This window comes from Amblyomma mixtum, chromosome 3 (genome assembly GCF_055824585.1).
Source record: "Amblyomma mixtum isolate Tamu chromosome 3, ASM5582458v1, whole genome shotgun sequence".
Lineage (NCBI taxonomy): Eukaryota > Metazoa > Arthropoda > Arachnida > Ixodida > Ixodidae > Amblyomma > Amblyomma mixtum.
The window spans coordinates 94,239,285-94,258,324 of NC_143014.1; the positions used below are offsets into that span (position 1 = coordinate 94,239,285).

At 50.1% G+C, this 19,040-nt stretch overlaps 1 protein-coding gene across 1 annotated transcript; it reads right to left on the minus strand.

Moving 5' to 3' along the window:
• Positions 1–861: 861 nt before the first annotated feature.
• Positions 862–15,288, minus strand: LOC149350991 (uncharacterized). The gene is made up of 7 exons (XM_089580177.1): positions 14,980–15,288; positions 10,677–10,802; positions 8,535–8,719; positions 7,936–8,136; positions 4,901–5,048; positions 3,906–4,000; positions 862–1,065 (listed from the first exon to the last, which is right to left on the minus strand). Exons 1-7 carry the CDS (start codon positions 15,155–15,157, stop codon positions 964–966), a joined length of 1,035 nt encoding a protein of 344 aa, XP_089436303.1. The 5' UTR covers positions 15,158–15,288; the 3' UTR covers positions 862–963.
• Between the last annotated feature and the right edge of the window lie 3,752 nt (positions 15,289–19,040).

The following is a 19,040-nucleotide window of genomic DNA, read 5'->3' on the forward strand; positions in this document are numbered from 1 at the left end:
CTTCTCAAAACCGGTGGAAGGAAAAGACTCGGTTGATTTTGAGGAAAGGAAAGGCACATAGCTGGCTGACTGGGTCAGTGGGCACCTCAATCGCGCTGCGAGTAGGCGGTGGCGTTTACCTACAAACTGAGGCAGTTATGCGCCTTTCCTTTTCTCAAGACCAGTTGAAGGAAAAGACTCGGTTGATTTTGAGGAAAGGAAAGGCGCATAGCTGGCTGACTGGGTCAGTGGGCACCTCAATCGCGCTGCGAGTATGCGGTGGCGTTTACCTACAAACTGAGGCAGTTATGCGCCTTTCCTTTTCTCAAAACCAGTGGAAGGAAAAGACTCGGTTGATTTTGAGGAAAGGAATGGCGCATAACTGGCTGACTGGGTCAGTGGGCACCTCAATCGCGCTGCGAGTAGGCGGTGGCGTTTACCTACAAACTGAGGCAGTTATGCGCCTTTCCTTTTCTGAAAACTAGTCGAAGGAAAAGACTCGGTTGATTTTGAGGAAAGGAAAGGCGCATAACTGGCTCCCTGAGTCAGTGGACACCGCAATCGCGCTTTGAGGTACATAGCGGTGGTGTCCACCTGCAAAAAACCGAACTTTTGCACAATATTTCGTGCTTAGCAATGCAAAACAGCCAGTCATTTTTTGAAGCTGTGGCGGTTACAACCCATGGTTACAACGCTGTGCGTCATTACACCCGATAGAGGTTTTTTAAAACTGTGTCCTCCCACTGGTCGCATATTTTTCTCTATGGTGTTAGCTTTTGTGACAGAGTGAGAAAAGAAAGTCTTGAGTCCTATCCTTCGTGTTCCGCGTGACGTGCCAAGCAATATTTTGGGCTGATAACGTAAGCAGTGCAGAAAGCAAACGAAGTGGGCACTTGCTTTATTATTAACAAGACACGTTTGCTGCTTCCCACAATTAAGGAAGCACATCCGGGCTGCTAGAATGCGTTTAGACCTATTTCAGTGCTAGTCCAGGCACTTCACTCCTGGAAGGACGCAGATCATTTCGAAGAGCAGGTTGGCGGCCGTCAGTGCTGTGTTACCGCTGGTGTCGTACGGTGGCGAAACCTGCAAATGATTCATACGAATACAAAATTTTTGCAAATGCATACCAAACTTTCACGTCGACTGTTTTCGTATGACGTTTCCGAAGGCCTTTATTAGGAATTTTCGTTTTGTTTACCACTTGCAATGACTTCTTTTTTGATTGGGGCTATTACGTGCAGGGGAACAACGATTCCTTTTTCGAGGACCAAGAGAGAGAGAGAAGCAAAGCACGCAAAGTAGACGCAAACAGGAAGGCTATTTTTTATAATGCAGTTTAGCCAAGCAGAAACAGTAACAAACAGGTTTGAAACAAACTACGCACACAGAAACTCACAAAAATTTACAGCCGATTTAGCTTACTTGGCCAAATGCGAAGTACGTGCACTAGCACATCGCGTTTAATTCATTTCACTTTGGGTTCGAGGCTATGTTTGCAAGGTGAGGCTTCAGGCAAAGATTGGCGCAATCGGCGATTGGGAACCATACTGGTAGCGCCCTATAAAAGTTGATGAAGACGATGGCATGCATGAACAGCGCGAGAAAGTGGCAGTTAAACAGCACCATACGAAACTGACCTGTGGCTGGCTGATCATAACGTCGTCAAATGTACTTTGTGTATATATACGTTGAGTTCTGCGCGCTATTTTTTTTTCTTTGTTGATATTGCAACGGATATTCACAGAAGACGATGAGAAGGAAGTGCCTGACTGGTGTGCTCGCGCTAGTGTTCGGTGTCTCCTGTGTTGTTCGCTCTGCGCTCCGGTCGCCCTTGCTTGTGACTAGCCTTTCGGGAAACGTAACATCTTTGGTGGAGGTGCGGGGTACGCTACTGCCTACTCCTGCTGCTCCGTCCTCTGAATACGCCCAAGACGCCATTGCCCGTGCTGACTACGCCCGTCAACTTGCACGCTCCCGACTTCTCGCCTCGCAGGCCTCCCAGCAGGAGTGCTACAACCGCCGTCACCGCACAGTCTCTTTCTCTCCTGGCTCCCTCGTCTTGCTTTGGTCCCCATCTCGCCGCGTCGGCCTCTCCGAAAAACTTCTGTCCCGTTATGTTGGCCCGTACCGTGTCCTGCGCCAGGTAACCGCTGTCACTTACGAGATCGCTCCGGCCTTCCAGCACGCTTCCTCCCGCCACCTTCAACATGATATCGTCCACGTCTCTCGCCTGAAACCCTACCTCTCGCCATGCCCCTCAACGTCATCCAGTACACCGTGACGGTGTTTTTCCGGACGGGGGGCCATGCAACGGATATTCACAGAAGACGATGAGAAGGAAGTGCCTGACTGGTGTGCTCGCGTTATAGTGTTCGGTGTCTCCTGTGTTGTTCGCTCTGCGCTCCGGTCGCCCTTGCTTGTGACTAGCCTTTCGGGAAACGTAACAATATGTATTGTTCGTTGTTTTTGTGAAATTTGGCGATATGCCGAAACCCGGTAATAAAGAAAAGAAAATCGAGCGGTGATTGGTTGCGGCGATAGCATAGTGCTCTGTGCAGTGGCCGCGGGTTCAAAGCCCAGGCGCGGCGCAGTCGCGGCGTTATCTAATTTAATTCTGCCGATATAGCTGGCTTCAGACACTCAGACAACGTTTTTTTTTTTCTAGATTGGAAGCCTTAGTGCTAACACTCTATCCGAATGTGACGGTCCTTCTATGCACCGCTGCCAGGAGGACATTTAATTAACCTTTCTGGCCGACTCGCGGTGAATAAGCGTAATAATTTAAGCTGCCTACAAGCAAAGGCCTTCCGGCTAGATATCGAGCGTATGGCATGCGGTTTCCAGTGGCCTGTAACTTGCATTGTCACAGGATGCACATAGACCCGGGACTAAACAATGCGCACGCTCGAGACTTTTCCGATACTTGAAAATTAACTGACTCACTTAACTTTTTTGCAACCCGTAAATCGATACTGACTGAACAAAAAAAAATAACTATTGGAAGCGGGCGAAACACATTTTGAACCAACTGTATTTTGGCTTCTCCAAATGTTTTTTTTTGCCTGTTAACTCAGCCATTTCTATTTATAATTTTGCAAGGGCGATCAGAATCGCTTCCCGTCCATTAACAACACAGATTTGCAATTTAGAAAAGAAAAAAAAACTTGGGAGACGTTTAAGCTGATAGCGTTCCCTCGTGGTCGAGCACCCGTCGATGTGGATGGCACATCAGCATTGAAAGGTGGCGAGACTCAGAAGAAAGCCCCGCACTATAGTCGCCGTGACGTGCTCCATCACACACGTGTGTCAGGAGCAAGCAAATGCCTGTTGCTTATACCATCCATATGACGGCATCACTCCGCACTGCTCCTAGAGGGCCCCGTGCGCAATGGAAACTTTCGACTCCGCTTCCTCAAAGATGAACGATGACGTCACACTCACAGCGCTCCTGATGACCTCCGCCCCGGCTCTTCCGCCTCACGACCTCCTTAACGCTCTCGCGTTAATAACTATATTTTTTTGCTAATATACTAACCTACCCTGCAGAGGTTCGAAATACTCCTCGGGGATGTGAGGAGTACCGGAAGTTCATGTGTGCGCTATACAATTTCGGCCCCGTGACGAACATGACACTTGGGAAACGGAAAACTTTCAATCGTATTTCAGTTCAGAAATTCATCTTCCGCAAAGGCGGAGGAAGAGAAGGAGAGGAGTCCTGAAATATGTTGGTTTTTGAGGAAATAAAAGCTGAAGTAACTGCCTCACTTCTCGGTGGACACCTCAGCCGCGCCCTGAGGGAAGAGAGGAAAGTGGGAGTGAAAGAAGAAATAGAGCAACGCCTTTTGCGTTTCGTCTCCATCGAAACGCAGCCGCCGCGGCCGGGTTCGAACCCGGGAACTCGCATTTCAGCGATCACAACTTACCTCAACTAAATCGGCACCAACGATGTTGAGTCCTTTGCAGCTGCGTATGACCTCGAGCGCTTGTGCGCTTGTCAAACCACCAATTTCCGGAGTCCCTGAAATGAGTGAGGAACATCGCAGAGTAAAGGCACGTTTTATATAGCGGACAACAGCACAGCAAAATAGAGCCATCCTCGCCGTCACGTCAGTGCGAAAGCCGCCAAGCTCTTTTCAAATTTGAAGTAATTACTTTCATTTGATCACGTAGAAACTACATGAGTGCATGCAATAACTATACGGCGAGCGATATGCGTAATTTGTTACATGATCGGCTGATCGATCGACAGCCCGCCTGCAAGCGTCAAGCGGATTTTCAATTGCTTTACCTCATTCAAAACGATATGCAAAGGGTGTACGCTTAAAGTGAAGCTCACAATATAGGGGGCGAGGCCAAATTTATTATAATGCGTCAAAGAGCCTTTAAGATATATCACGCGTGCTTGCGTCTGCAAGTGCAAAACTGTTCCATGGTTGAACGAACAAAGAAAGAGCATAGAGAAGGGGAGGGGGGGGGGGGGGGTACGATTTTAACTGCGCCTTCGCTGTATGAAGTCGCCACGGCCGCTGACATCTCGGGCAGATATTAGCGAGCGGCTGGGCTTGGAGGCCCTCCGCGGGCTCCAACAAGCCCATATCGTCGTCGCCTCGTCATTGCATTTCGCCGCGACGCTTCCGGGGCTGCTGCTGCCGTGCGACTTTCTTTTCATCGCCGTCCCTCTGGCCCATATATTGATGGGCCGCGCGGGGCGCGCAAATTCACAAGGAAGAGCGAGCAGCGGAGAAGAAAGGGCGCCCGGAGGCGCTGCTGCAGCAGGGAGGCATTCATAAAGTAATGCGCGTTAAAAGCGCGCGAGCCACTCGAATGTCGAAAAAGCAATAAACGGGGGTGGGTCGCCGGCAGCCGCGCCGGGAATGGTGCCCGCGCGCGCGCGCGCTTAATTCCTGGCGCCTCTCACCAGTGCCCGGGGCGAATGCGGGGTCCAGACAATCGATGTCGAAAGATATATAGACGGGGCCGGCGCCCAGCACGGGCAGCACCTTGGTCTCCATGATGGGCACCATAGATTTGAACCAGCATTCCTGCGCCTGGATGATGTGGAAGCCCTGCACGCGGAGCACCACCGCACGTGGAGTAATGGCGGCCGGGGCGCAGAGCAGAGATGTATGTGGGGGCCCCGGCGCGGGGCAGAGTCGCAGGCGCTGGCCGCGTGAGGAATTACCGTCTTTGCTTAATTCTGAGCTCTCCCGTCCCCACCGCCGCATTCCGACTCGCCCTGCGTGAAGGTGGCGGCCGCCACTCGCAGAATGCGGATGAAGGAATAAGGCGCTTTTTTTGCTCAACACATGTGGAGCATGCAGGGAGGTGGAGCTATAGAACTGTGCGCATGCGACAGTTTCGCCTGCTTTGCTTTTTTTTTATTAATTTCCTAACCTTTTGCTATGAGTTAGCTAGGCCATTGAATTAGCTAGGCCATTGTCTACCTCGTTTCTTTTGTGTCGTGTCTTTTGCGCAAAAACCCAGAATGCTTAGGCACCAACTAGCCTGCAAAAACATACTCGCAAGTTATAAATGACGTATTCCGAATGGATAAATAACATCGGTCACGTTTTTTTTGTTGTTTTTGCAATATTTTAATGTCAGACAAGTTGCAGCACTTTCCTTTTCGAACTTCCGAAGCGCCTTTGTATGATCGTACTGTCTGCGGCATGTAAAGCTTAGTGAGCCACAATGACTTGCACGCTAAAGACACCTCAAGGACCAGAAGCCAAACATTATTTGTTGCTCAGAGAAAATCGAAGAAACATTTTCGCGGCCAAATCGCTGGCTTGTTCGCGCTCAGATTTCGCACAGAGGAGGCATTTGACGGTCATTTTTATTTTATACTACGTTTGGGTGGGTATTTGCCTGAATCTGCGAGAATTAATAGAAAGTCCCCATCGCATGCGGCGATGCCGAACGGTTTAGCAACGTTTTCACAATGATGTCGATGATGATGGTGAATGGGCTTTTCCCTTTTAAGAGGGCGGTCACATGCCGCCTAGCCAAAGCACCAACATTTTCACTGGCAGCGCCAGCTGTTGTCGGCCGCAGAACGACAAAAGCAGATGAGCGCGAAAATTGAAAAAGCGCTCCCGAATCTTTCGAGGGCGAGAGATGGCGCTGCTAATACAGTTGTTGCGAAACCTTTTTTCGTCCGGAATCGCAGCATACAATGCGGACTTTCGACTAATTCACATTGAATGAGGCAAGTACCCGATCCAAATGTAGCATAAAACTGAACCTGCGAAATCTGAGGCCGACCAAGCGTTAAGCAGACATAATTTTTTCGATTTTCTTTTTCTGAGAGACGCAATGCTCAGTAGTATTTACAAGCTCAATGTCCTGAAGATTCTATGTATTAGGAGGCGCGCTACAGCAGCCAGAACTGCCAAGTTATGCTATTTGACATATCCCCGTCAAACCCCGCGTACATTGCGATTCACATCTATCTCTTACGGCTTTTTTTTTTTTTTTAAAGCATTTCACTTCTGCAGCCTAAGTGCCATTGGAATTTGGAGTGTACTCACTGTGGTCCAACGTAGCCACCTTTTCAAGAATTGTGCAGCAATAGGGGCGCTCTGGGCAGCCTTCCATAGTTATTTAAAAAACAGCGCTACCGCGAGCACATGACAAAAAAGAAAAGACACACGGCGCTTAACCACCGTGTGTCTTTTCTTTTTTGTCATGTGCTCGCGGTAGCGCTGTTTTCTAAATAACTATGAAAAACCCCAGCTCGCCCAATCTGGCGCCCTTCTACAGCCCTCCTAGTTGGTTGCTTTGCGTAAATCAGCTTCCAGCGACCAAAGAGCTCCCAAGTTTCTCGCGCATCGCTGTGAGATTATCTGTGAATTTGGTTAAAAAAATGTTTTCTGCCGCTTGTGTATTTGAATAAATGCGCGTCGTAAGACGTGGTTGGATGCTTGTGAACGCAAAGACCCACAGCACAGAGCACGGAGAAATTCCTCAGCGACAAAACTGCTGCGCCTGTGGCAGTACAACGTTTTTTCTTTACGTTCATGGGGACACTATAGAAATATTTCAATGAACGCTGGCGAACACTTTTGCCGAGGTCTGAAGAGGTTAGAGGCTGGCTTGGTACAGCAGCTGCTCTTGCATCTCGCCGGCTACGGACACACATCTTTTATCCGCGTACCTAACCCGCTGCAGAATGACGAGGGTTCTACAACGCGAGTTAGTGCCATTAACGAAGCTCACTAGTTCGTTGTTGCACGACATGCATGCCCGTGAAATGCAGCGGCTGTATATTGTAACGATTATTTCCTTTTCTGCCGATTCAATCTTTCTCCTCTCTGCCGTTAATTTGCACCTACCATTCCCCCCTGTGATAATGGAGCCAGATAACTGACATTGCTCGCTAGCTATACCTATATCAGCGCTGACGTCGTCGCAAGCGATAGCCGCCAATCGTTCCCGGGAAGGTAACTAACCGGCGAAAAAAGAAACGCAAAAGTTCTCCTCTTGCACTAAACTCTGTCATTAGACGGGTCAAGATGCACGGAGTCAAGTCGGCAAGAGCCCACCATTTGAACTGCACAGTTCGCAGTGTAGCGGCTTTTGTGCCGGTCAGGTTCCACAATCAAAAGGCGTTGTTCGAGTTCGCGCGAGGCGCTGCCTGCGACGAAAACACTGGTAAACGCACACACCCTATTTTTACAGCTTGTCTACGCTCTGAGGTAACATGAAATGGAGTACAGGAAGGAGGGGGAAAATACGACCATTGCAGATGCCATATGCCCAGAAGCCTAGCTGCATAATTCTTCAAGCTTATATAACACTTGAAAAAGTTGGCAAGCAGTGAAGTGTTTTGCTCGAAAAGTGACTTCGCGCAATACATGAAACTTCTATCCGTGCGCGCCTGTTCGTACGCAGGGGCGTGGCTGCCGGAAGGCCGGCCGGTGCCCCCGGCGCCTCACGCCGGCGTATACGCACGTGTTGCAGGCTCCAGCGCTCCTCGTTAGGTCCGTAGACAGAGCCGCGCAGGCCGATCTGGACGACGCGGCGCGTGTCCAGCAGGCCTTCCTGGACGGCCCGGTAGAAGGGCGTGCCATGTGCCAGCTCGCAGTGCATCATGGTCGGGTTCACGTCCGCGTGCGCGTCCAGGTGCAGCAGCCCCACGGGTCCGTGCTTCTCCTGCGTCGGGCACCGGCAGCTGCAGCATCGGGCGTATGGCCATTGCTAGGAGAAATCCGTATGTGGACGACAAACGAGACGAAAATGCCTCTGCGGTGCCCATGAATGCTTTTGACCAGCTCAGCTGTTCGTGCTTTTGTGATTTGCGATTAAATGAAGACTCCACCAAGACCTCCACGGTGCTCGCTCGGACGGGTCCTTGCTGCCAGTGACGTCACTAACCAGACACACGACGTTGAAGCCACGGTCACGTTAGCCACACTGGTCACGTGACATGTTACGCCAACGCTGATCACGCCTCGAATAAGTTACTAACAGCTTCGCTGTAAAAGGACTTCGGGATGTACGCTCTTCGTAGCAGGCTGCTTCCTCAACTCTCAGCACAGTGGCGTCCCTACCTTGATGGCCCTGAGCACGGGGTACGTCGTGGTGTGGTCGCCCCCGATGCCGACGGGTATGCAGCCGTGTTTTAGCAGACCCCGCACGAAGTGCTCGATGTCTTTCACGGCCCGCTGAGTGTCATACATGGTGACCGGCACGTCGCCCACGTCGGCCACCTGGAGGGAGTCGTAGGGCGCCGCGCCTGCGAAGGGAGCTTGCTGCCTAACGATGCCCAGCTGGAAACACGACCACTGCCCTGCCAAAACGCAAGCGCTTAGGCGCATTATACCAGCGAATTAACTTCACGGCGACATTTTCGTAGTTGCATGCACGTGGGCGCCAATTTCCCACCGCCTCGTGCAGTGTGCGGAAATCCCGCAATAAGGACCAGCGTACACGACGGCAACAGTGCCTATGCGAGTTCCGTTAATATTGTTTGTACAACACTCGCAGGCAGGCATTGCGGACCGCCTTATTGCGGGGCCTCGTTCTGCACGCGGGGCGGATTTCATGGAGCTCTGCGCTGTAACTGTTCGCTCAGTTCCTCGCAGCGCACGCGATTCGAGGCTGGCCGGCTCGGCGGTTTTCCCGGCGTATATGAGCGGCTACCGGCCAATCAAGTCAGTACCGCTGTATGGCTATTTTCGCAGCGTTCGCACCATTCTCGAACTGCGCAGTTACATGCTAGCCGTGACTATCAGGGTCGCCTATCGGAAACGGACAATACAGCTTTGTCATCATCTCGACCATCATGCATTTTGTCTCCACTTCCATCACATTATTGCCGGCGGCGTAATTAATTTCACATTTCGTTAGCTTCGTGCTGACTGTCTTGACCATTGGGACGTACTTCGTTTTGTCTTGCTTTATAGAAGCACTGTTCGCGCCCACACTAAGGGGATGATGAGGCGGACTTTTTATGGCTCAGGGGCAGTGATGGCCGAAGAGTGCCATGACACAAGGGGTTTTCGTTTACTCGAGGTGCAGTCAAAGACCCATTTCCCAGGCACTTCACCCTAATTCAGCCGAGCACCAGGCCAGGATAAAGTTTGTACCCATTGCACCACCGGTGGGTACCCGGCGGCACTGGGGATCGAACCCTGCATCTCCCGCATGCGAGGTGGATGCTTAAACCGCTGCCACGGCTGCAGCCATACTAAATGCAAATGCTATTTCTAAATAATAAAAAAAAAAACGTTTGCTGCAATATTCACGGTATTGTGTACTTTTCGAAGTCTGCAAACTTTAGTTGGGTACGTAAATTATACTGGGTGTTTCACCTAGACAGTTAGCAATTTTTAAAGATAGAATATTTTATAGAAGAGCGCTTTTTCGGCATAGCATGGTGTAGTGCATCAGAATACGGCCAAGACGTGCCAACTAGCAGGCTGGTTAACTAAAATTGAATAGTTAACTGCTTAACTATTATTGCTAGGCTCCTTATTTATTGAGAGGCTTTGTAGCTCATTGTAAGCAATATCCATATCATTTTTTGGATTTTTGAAAATGCCATCCTCACCGCTGCTGTAACGCGAACAGTTTTGGAGCTGCACATAGCCGAAAGCCGAGCCGAGCGGCCAAAAGCCGATGTGTCATCTAAATGCCACACACAGCTGGTGACCGCACTTCATGGCATCTGATATGCTGTAGGAGAGCAGCGCACACACCGCATGCAGGTTGTCCTGCACGCGCGCAACTCCGCAGACGTAGACTATATTTTGCTTGCGGCTGCCAGGCCGCCAGCAGGCATGGAACAGTTAGGCTTGCTTTTGTTTCATTGTCTCACGCTGAGGCGGCGCTGTTCTGTGATCACCGAGAGACTCACGCTCGATTGGAATGTAAGTTGCCAAACTGTTATCGCCGAGACGTGCAGCAAATACCCTTCGCCCTGGAGAAAGAATGCCAGCTACGAACTACGCGCTGAGGGTTCGTCGAGGTCTTGCTTGAAGTCGATTTCGGCCCGCCTTAAGGTATTAAAATATCTGTGACCTTCAAGTGAGCGCCTTAGGCGGGTGTACAAAACACCGCGCGCGCACAAAAAGTAGATCAGTATATTATGGCGAGCTTTAGCACACTAAGATTCGTTGGCTCTGTTTAGACAAGCTGCGACAAATTGCACGAACTGGCCACGGCATTAGCCCACTGCGGGCAGGACTCACGAGTGGCCATGTTGTGGGGCCTGAGGAGCGATGACTCGCAGCGCACTTGGCGGGGACCAAACCGGGCACCGCTGCGGTTCGATGTGCCGCAGTCGAAGGGGACACCGTACACGGCCACGTCCAGACCTGCAACGCGCGCCGCGAGCGCATCAACAAGGGCTCGGCCGGGCTCCTGTCGCGTGCACTTACAGTTGACATCGTCAGAGTACAAATACTTTGCGGAGTGCTGTAACATGGACAAGAAAATGCGTAAATAAAAACAAAACTGGAAAGTAAGAATGAGGATTAGCAATGGGTATTTTGAAATTTGCGCACGGACACCAAGGTGCGCGAATGTAAATGCTGAGGAAATGCGAGGTTGCATTTCCGCAACGCATTGCTTCGAGCTTGCAAAAGAACATGGGGTCTGGTGTTCTTGGTGATACTGTGGGGACACGGCCGCAAGCACTGCGGCGTTTACTTGAAGCAACAATGTATGTTCTTAACGACGTTGTAAAAATGGAATGCAGGGCAGTGACGGCTACGGAGGTGTATACGAGATAAGTGATGCTACGCATATCAGTGAAAACAGACGTCGCGGCGATGACAGGGAACTTTATGATGGCGAAAAATACGATAGCGTTTCCTCTAAGTGACAGAAGGTCAGAGGGTGAGGAGGTAAGAGATGCCTTTGGGAGAGAGAGAAAGAATAAACTTTATTTGAGTCTTTGAAGGGGAAGGCTCCCTTCTGGCGCAGGTAGGCTGCTGTCGCTTGGTGGCCTTGATCATTTGGGTCTTAGCGATCTGGCCAGCTCTGTCTGTGAGCAACTTTTGTCGCCACATGTCCGAGCTGCCCAGAGCGGTCTCCCAGTGCTCCTTTGTGGTTATTCCGCTGAAAGGGTTCTTACTGCAGGCCCACATGATGTGGTTGAGGTTAGCATACTCTCCGCAGCTTTTCCATTCTGCAGAGTATATCTCTGGGTGAATTTTAAGTAGTATTACTGGGCTTGCGAATGTGTGTGTTTGGAATATACACTGAAGTGTATCGCACACGCACTTAGTGGCACGTGACAGATGGCGCTGTACGCGCGCAACGCAACTTTCCGTGAAGACAAGGTGTCCGACGAAACTAGCTACAGGTAAGCTGTAGTTAATTACTCTGGCATTAAACGCTGCCTCCACAACTGTGCGTAAAAAGATTAGCTGGTCGTGTCACTGATGATATTTTGTCCGGAATACCAGTCTCCCTTAGTGTACGAGGAGCGACCGTGAACCGCGCTCTGAATGTCCGCTACGAATAAAATTTAACGAGCTTTCGTTTCGCTGCTTGCGAAAGTAGCGAGTTCTTTCACCTCGCTCTCTATCGGCTCTCAGTAGTTCGTTGAGTTATCGTGGGCGGCCTGCAGCCAAACCCACCACGCAACTCTGGTAAAGGATGCGCACAAGTTCGCGACTGACTGCGTGCGCGGACGCCACAGATTAGGAAACCATTCGCTTCGCGATAAGACGGGACAAACAACTGTCAGAGACTGCGCGTAGGTTCTCCCTAGGCGCTCTTTGTCGGCCGGCTGGCGTTGGCCTGAACCATAGAAGGCAGGCAGCCAGGTTGCTGAGAAAACACAAGTCTCGATGCAGGGGCGCGGTCTGTGCCTTCCTTCATGAGTTTCTTACAGAGAGCGACGACTACGCGGCCATCGAAGCTGCCCCCAGAAGGCACACTTTTCCGCTACCGCGTGCACAGGATGAAGAATAAAAGATGGGAAAGCAGGGGGAATGAGAGGGGGGGTGGGGGGGGTGGGGGGTGCAGCTGAAGCCACGGATATGTGGTTGCTACTTACCAACGACAAATGAATAGCAGCTGAATTTCAACCAGACTGCCATCGACGTTGTTTCGTGTCCTTCTTTCTGCAGCGTGCGTTCTCCGGTGTGTATGGCAATTATTCCCGGCGATATCCCAAAAAACGCGAGATTGGCCGTCTTCCATATTGCACGCGTAGTAAGCGTAGATTACTGAGCAGATTTTTTTTTTTTTAAAGAAAAGGTCACTTAAGGGCTGTCGCGCCATTTTCTGATGAAGGCTCAGGCTGCTTGCACGCTGGCTGCCTACATCCTGCGAGCTGCAACGTCACTCATTTCATATATCCTTTAACATTATTTTATCACTCGCTCTTGTGCCGTCGTTACAATTTGTATGATTTCAGTGTTTGCTTTCTTTTTTTTTTACCGCTTTCATAGCGCAGGGAGATATAGTTATTAAAAAAGCTTTCCCTGTTTTATTTTACTGTTCCACTTGCTTTTGCTTCAAAACAGCTTAGCGTTAAAGTTACGCGTATATCCTGTGGTTGGCACCGGTGTACGCTGTTGGGAATGCCAGCGATCACGCGCTCGCTTCTGCCAGGTGGCCTGCGGAACACTTGTGTGACTGCAATGAACTGCGTTGCTCACTGTACTCCGAAACCAGTATAATACGTAGCGATTCTTTTCATGCTACTTTATGCCATTCTTATCAACAACCTCGGCGAGTGGCCGGGATGGAGCGATAGCGGAGACATGGCTTTGACCACGCAAGGAATCAAAATCTAATTAGAATGGTTCTCCCCGCTCAGTGGAAGTGAAGGGGGGGGGGGGGGGGGGGTAGGCAGTTTTGCAGGGTTGTGCTGTTTGCCAGCTCAACGACGCCAACTTCGAGAGGAGTACTCGCGCTCAGCGGCCTCACCTCTCGGAACGTTATGATCAGCGAATAAATAGCGTAGTGAGAAGCGCCCTTGATAGCGCTGATTTAAATGGTACTGTCCGCTTCGGTCTACTTTGTTCTGCTCTATACACGCAGCACTCCTATCGCCATGTGTATACACGGTATACATGAGCGCTCATGAAATTACGTTTTCTAACCTGGTCGCTCACGCAAAATGCATCCGCGTGCTCCTCAACCGTAAGTCGCCTTCGTGTCAAACTGTGGCGTCACTACAGGTTCAAGAAGAACAGCGCGAAAAGACAAGGACTAAAGGAAGATACACAAAGACAAGCGCCTGTCTTTGTGTATCTTCCTTTAGTCCTTGTCTTTTCGCGCTGTTCTTCTTGAACATGGCATACCAACTTGCCCAAGCATCAGTCCTAACGATTCACTACAGGGACAGTCGCCTCAGGGTATATGAAACGAAGCGCGACAGACAGATGGGACCTGGCTGCTGGGCTGATACATCCATTTCGCCGCTGTAGCGCCTAACACACAGCGCCCGATTCGCATAGCTTCGTGACGTGAGCTTGTACCACCTGATGCGTGTTGCAAGTCATACTGAGCGCGAGAATACCTGTGGCGGAGGGGCATCACTATTCGAGGAGTGGTAGTCTCGAGTTTCTACAGTTTCATTGGAAAGCAACGTTGTTCAATTCCATTCGATATAAGAAAGTCCTGAATTCGTCTTGTCTGCCTCTCTTCTCAGCGCCGTCTGCTGGCACAGTTTCCGCTCTTCTGATCGAGAGTTTCAGCCCAAGAGGCACGAATTTTGAACATCCATTTTAAATGTTCAAAGGTATGTCAGAGTGGGGGCCTACAGCTGGCTGTTTTCAACAGACTTCAAGTGTTATCAGTTAACACGTGTTTGCTGGGATGCATGGGTTCCTGCAGCCACTGCTTTGCGGTACCATCTCATGGGTACGCGCGCGCTGGGATCGCCGATCGTGCCTGGTATGCGTGCATGTGCGGGATAGACCCTTCGCCTCGTGGGAGATGCGTGTGCACCTAGGCACTCAACGAAAATTCCTCGCTTAGAATTCGCGACATAAGGAGTACCGTATACCTTGAAAGCGAAACGGATCGCCGGAGAATTTATGACGGCTCAACAGCTCAGACGAACAGCCCGACAGTTTTCCGTGGCGCGTAAATAGCTACTCGTAATGCTAGGACTTCGAGATGGGAAAAAAATTCTCTTCTAAGCTTCCTGCCTGCGTTGCAAATTAAGTGTGCCAGATTTATGGATCAACATCCAAAGCTGGCGGGTGCGCGCTTGCGTAATGTCATTCGACCTTCAGCGGTTCCTTAGCTGGTACTGGAACTGCATCCACGCCTATAGGGCGCCAACTTCCGAGAACAATTATCTTCCAGGAAAGTGTTTCCGTTTTTTTTTTTTACCTTTCATAAGCCCATGGTATTTTCACGTTCAATAAATCCGCATTTACACGCAAGTGAGGCTGCGCCGCCACACTATGAAGACAGCAGCCGCAGCGTGGAGCAAACACGCGCCCGAAGCAAAGCGTGTTTCGCGGGTTTGGGTTGTAAGGAAACGGTGCTGGCGTCTCCGCCTGGCGCGCGCCCCGCACTCACCGTGCGCCGAGGCCGCGTACGGGAGGCGCATGAAGGTGGCGATGCCGCCGGGTCGCGGGCAGTCGTTGCCCGACAGCGGCTGGTTCAGGCTGGATCCGTGGCGCCGGCCCAGGTGCCGCAGTTCTCCGGCCAGCCGCCGGCCCAGCAGGGGGGCTCGCCTCGCTAGATGCTGCATCATCGTGAGAGCCGCTCCCGCGACGTGCGTGATCGCCACGCGAGAGGCAACAACAGAGTGGCAGGCATGTGGTCGCCCCCCTCACCCCGCAGCCTCGCGCGCCTCCGAGCGAGCGCGTCCAACAGCTGGCCCGGCGCCCGCTTCCGGGCGGCGGCGGCGGCGGCAGACCGCAACGTGCTACTCGGCGCATCGCGCCTGCCGTCCTTGCGTTCATCGCGCCGATAACGCACTGCTCGCTCGGAAAGAAACATGCGGAGAGCACTGTAAACGTAAGAGATATAAACCAAGGCATGCGCTTCTGCGCATGCTTTAGTTTTCCTTATATTTGCTGGCTTCTCAGCGAATAAAGTTAGATGAAGTTAGCGATTGTCCCACGTCGTTCTTCGCTGTGTTTGTCTTTGTAGGCGCTATTGTTTCCTTTCTCACGTATGCCGTAATCGTCCCGAAAAAAATTCCCACTGGAGAAGAAGCCCTGTCTCTTTAAATGCGCAGCACAAGAAGGGCCAACTCTTAGCGCTTTTATGATGATGCCCGATATAGCTTCAGCAGATAGATACGTCCGTTTTAGTCATGGAATATGCCACTGCTTTCGTGTATGTTTTTTCCATGTGTTCAATTCTTTCAGTCTCAGTGCTGCACGTGATGAATGCGCTTTCTGATGTATGCATATATGAGCAACTGCTGGGATGTCTATATATAATATGCAGTTTATGTATTTACGACTGTTGTGTGACTTGTTGCACGACCGACTGTACCCAGCTGCACTGCGCAGTTGCAGCAGCGAGTGTTACGGAGTACGTGACCCGAAAACTGGTCTTTGGTGTATGAGGGTTTAACATCCCAAATCGATTCAGGCTATTAGAGATGCCGTGAAGGGCTCCGGAAATTTCGACCACCTGGGGTTCTTTAACGTGCACTGACGTCGCACATCACACGGGCCTCTAGAATTTCGCCTCCATCGAAATTAAACCGCCGCGGCCGGGCTCGAATCGGCGTCTTTCGGGTCAGCGGCCGAGCGCCATAGCCACTGAGCCACTGCGGTGGCACAGCCCGAAAACTGCAGCGGTGGTTTGTCACGTTTAAGGGGTCAGAGAAGAACGTGAGGCCCGACGCGTTTGCGGTACAGGATTGGCTTTTGGCGAGGCAGGGCAGGTGTAAGACGCTTGTTTTGTTAAATAATGCCAACTCTACAGTTTACCTTAGAGTTTCCTCTACCGGCGGTCATAATATTGATGGTCAGCATTCACGATTCCTTTGGAGACATCGAAGAAGCAGCCAGTCCTTATCTTTGCCAGACTTATCCGATAGCGATGCGTCTACCTCACACAAATTTTCTCACAGGTAAAATTGGCGAAGCTTTTGACGTAGAACGTGCTATGTACAGTATACCAGGTGTTCCATCGAACACACTAAAAAATTCCGAAATATAGAAAGCTCCAAACAGAAAGAAAATCTTTTCAGAAACAAAGTGTCAACGGCGGCAGACGTTGGTTATCATAAAATTAATCGTATTTTGATAGTTAATGAACAAAAATTTACAAATTACATTTTAAAATAACACAGTCTGGTTAGCGTCAATAATGGATTCGAAACCGCGTATAAGGCAATGCCGTATCAGTTTCTGAAAAGAAGAAAAAGTCATTCTCTAAAGCCGATAAAATCCGATGTTTTTTTTCTTCTCAAACCGAAACAGAGTGCACGAGGCAGGCAGAAAGTTAGTGCAAACCACGGTTATGCAAACACATCTGCTGGAGACGTGTCGGCGTCCTATTCGAACTGCTTGCGCTACTGTACCACAGCATGCACTTTTTTTTTCTAAGGCTTTACTAGGGCACTAAGCCTGCCACTCAGCCGAAGAGCCGTTTGTGTGGTCCCCGGTCTGACCAGTCTGGCCTTGATGAGCTGGGTGGCCTTGTGGCGTCATCACAACCTTCCCACCGAATTGTGAGCAAACTGACCACCGTGGCAGGTGGCAGTTCAATTGATGAGTGGTCGCGAGAGTTGCTCGGGAAGAGCAACCTGGGCCGCACAGGCCCCACCACGGCAGCATCTGCCATCGTAAGGCAGTGGCGCATCGCCTGTAACTGCTGCACCTCTGCGCCAGGCGCGTAATGAGGACTCCTAGCTATGTATGAATGTAAAGCAAATAACGAAAAACCGAAACCGAAACGTCTTTTATTTCAACTAGATCGGTCGGCGCTCGATACTTTCCCGCCACCTTCGGGTTGCGAGACGAGCGCGTTACCGATAGGCCACGAAGACTGGTTGGTTCAAGCTTATTAAAGGCGGACCGAGTGAATGCGTTGTGCTCGTCGATTTCGTGAACTTTCTTAGAGACACGTACTGATGCGCACGTGAGTAATTAGGAGCATACTAATTAGGAATTAGGTCATTGTGTGAGTGGTCGGCGCTCGATACTTTCCCGCCATGAACATTCCCGACCGGACGGGTTTCCGTCAGATCCTGGATTTAATCCGAAGGTGGTGTGTTGGAATCCCACCAAAATAACCAAATTTTCTTTTCAACTCAATTACTATTGTTTAGTTAAAGGGAAACTGAAGAGATTTTAGAATTTTATGAGTTTAAACGATCCGAATGTGTGAAACTTGCCGGTACAACATGCGAAGTCTTTTTTTGCGGTAGCATTTGAAATGGTTACGTAATCGCCGACTAAAGCGGCGTCGGTGTTCAGGCTTCTCTGCAGCGCACAGCGACATGCAGAGGCAGCAATGATGACGTCACGTACGGCGGCCCTAAGTGTTCAACGAAGAAGCGGCTGTTTCAAGGAAGAAAACGAATACCGTCGAAGGTGGAGCTCACGAAGCATTGTTTGGCGGCATCAGATGACGCACGGCAGCATGAAGACGAAGGCAGCGGGCATCTGAAATTTCGGCAACAGTGACGTCACCCTGCACTCCACCGCCGCAATGAGGAGAAGCCTGAACATCGTCGCGTTTTAATAGACGATTTCGTGTCTTTTTTTTGAAATGCTAGCGCAAAACTACTTTGCACGCTTTACCTAGAAGCTTCAGAGATTCGAATGCTTGAATAACCCCGAATTATCAAAAAACAATTTCACCTTCCCTTTAAGGAACTTCCTTGAGAAATCTGGCGGCAATCCTAACATTCTTTATCAATACTTTTTACGTACACGATTGGATACAACTTTGAAAGACTTCAAAACCCTTCGGAATAAGTTGAATGCGGAGCTGCGGCGCGCGAAGTTTTCATATTATGAACAAATCTTTGCTAATATCACTGAACAACGCACTAGCGTCGCCTGGAAAGTAATGAATAGTGTTCTAGGTCGTGTGAGCAAAAATTCACCGCCAGACACTTTAATGATAAATGGCCGTTGGCTTGGCGGTAAGGAAGTCGCTGACTGCTTAAATCATTTCTTCATTAATGTCGCTGTCCCAATTCAAACGGAAATCGAGCCCACCGAAAACAGAAATCACCGGGACACCATCATTGACAGCATATTCTTACAGCCAACCGATGGTTCTGAAGTCTACAGTATAGTTATGGCTTTGCCAAACAGCAAGGCGTTAGACACCGATAATATTCAGATAAGACCCGTTAAATCCGTCTTGAGCATAATAACGCCTGTACTTGTACATATATTTAACTTAGTATTAGAGTCCGGAAAATTTCCAGATGCTATGAAAATAGCTAGAACGTCAGTTGTGTTTAAAGGCGGAGATCGCAACTTGCCAACAAATTATCGACCTATATCTATTCTTCCAGTCTTCTCCAAAGCGCTGGAAAAAATCATCTCTGTTAGAATAACTGGGTTCTTTGATAGACATAACGTTCTGAGTGACGCGCAATTCGGCTTTAGGAAAGACAGGTCGACGGAAACGGCTCTATTAACAATAAAGGAAAG

What these genes read in the sequence shown, in the direction of transcription:
- LOC149350991 (XM_089580177.1), bottom strand. Translation starts at nt 15,157, where the DNA reads ATGATGCAGCATCTAGCGAGGCGAGCCCCCCTGCTGGGCCGGCGGCTG. An exon ending in GTACGCGGCCTCGGCGCACG is followed by an intron (nt 10,803 to 14,979) that starts GTGAGTGCGGGG and finishes CGCGCGTTGCAG; the next exon opens with GTCTGGACGTGGCCGTGTAC. An exon ending in AGCGCTGGAGCCTGCAACAC is followed by an intron (nt 5,049 to 7,935) that starts GTGCGTATACGC and finishes CTCCGCGTGCAG; the next exon opens with GGCTTCCACATCATCCAGGC.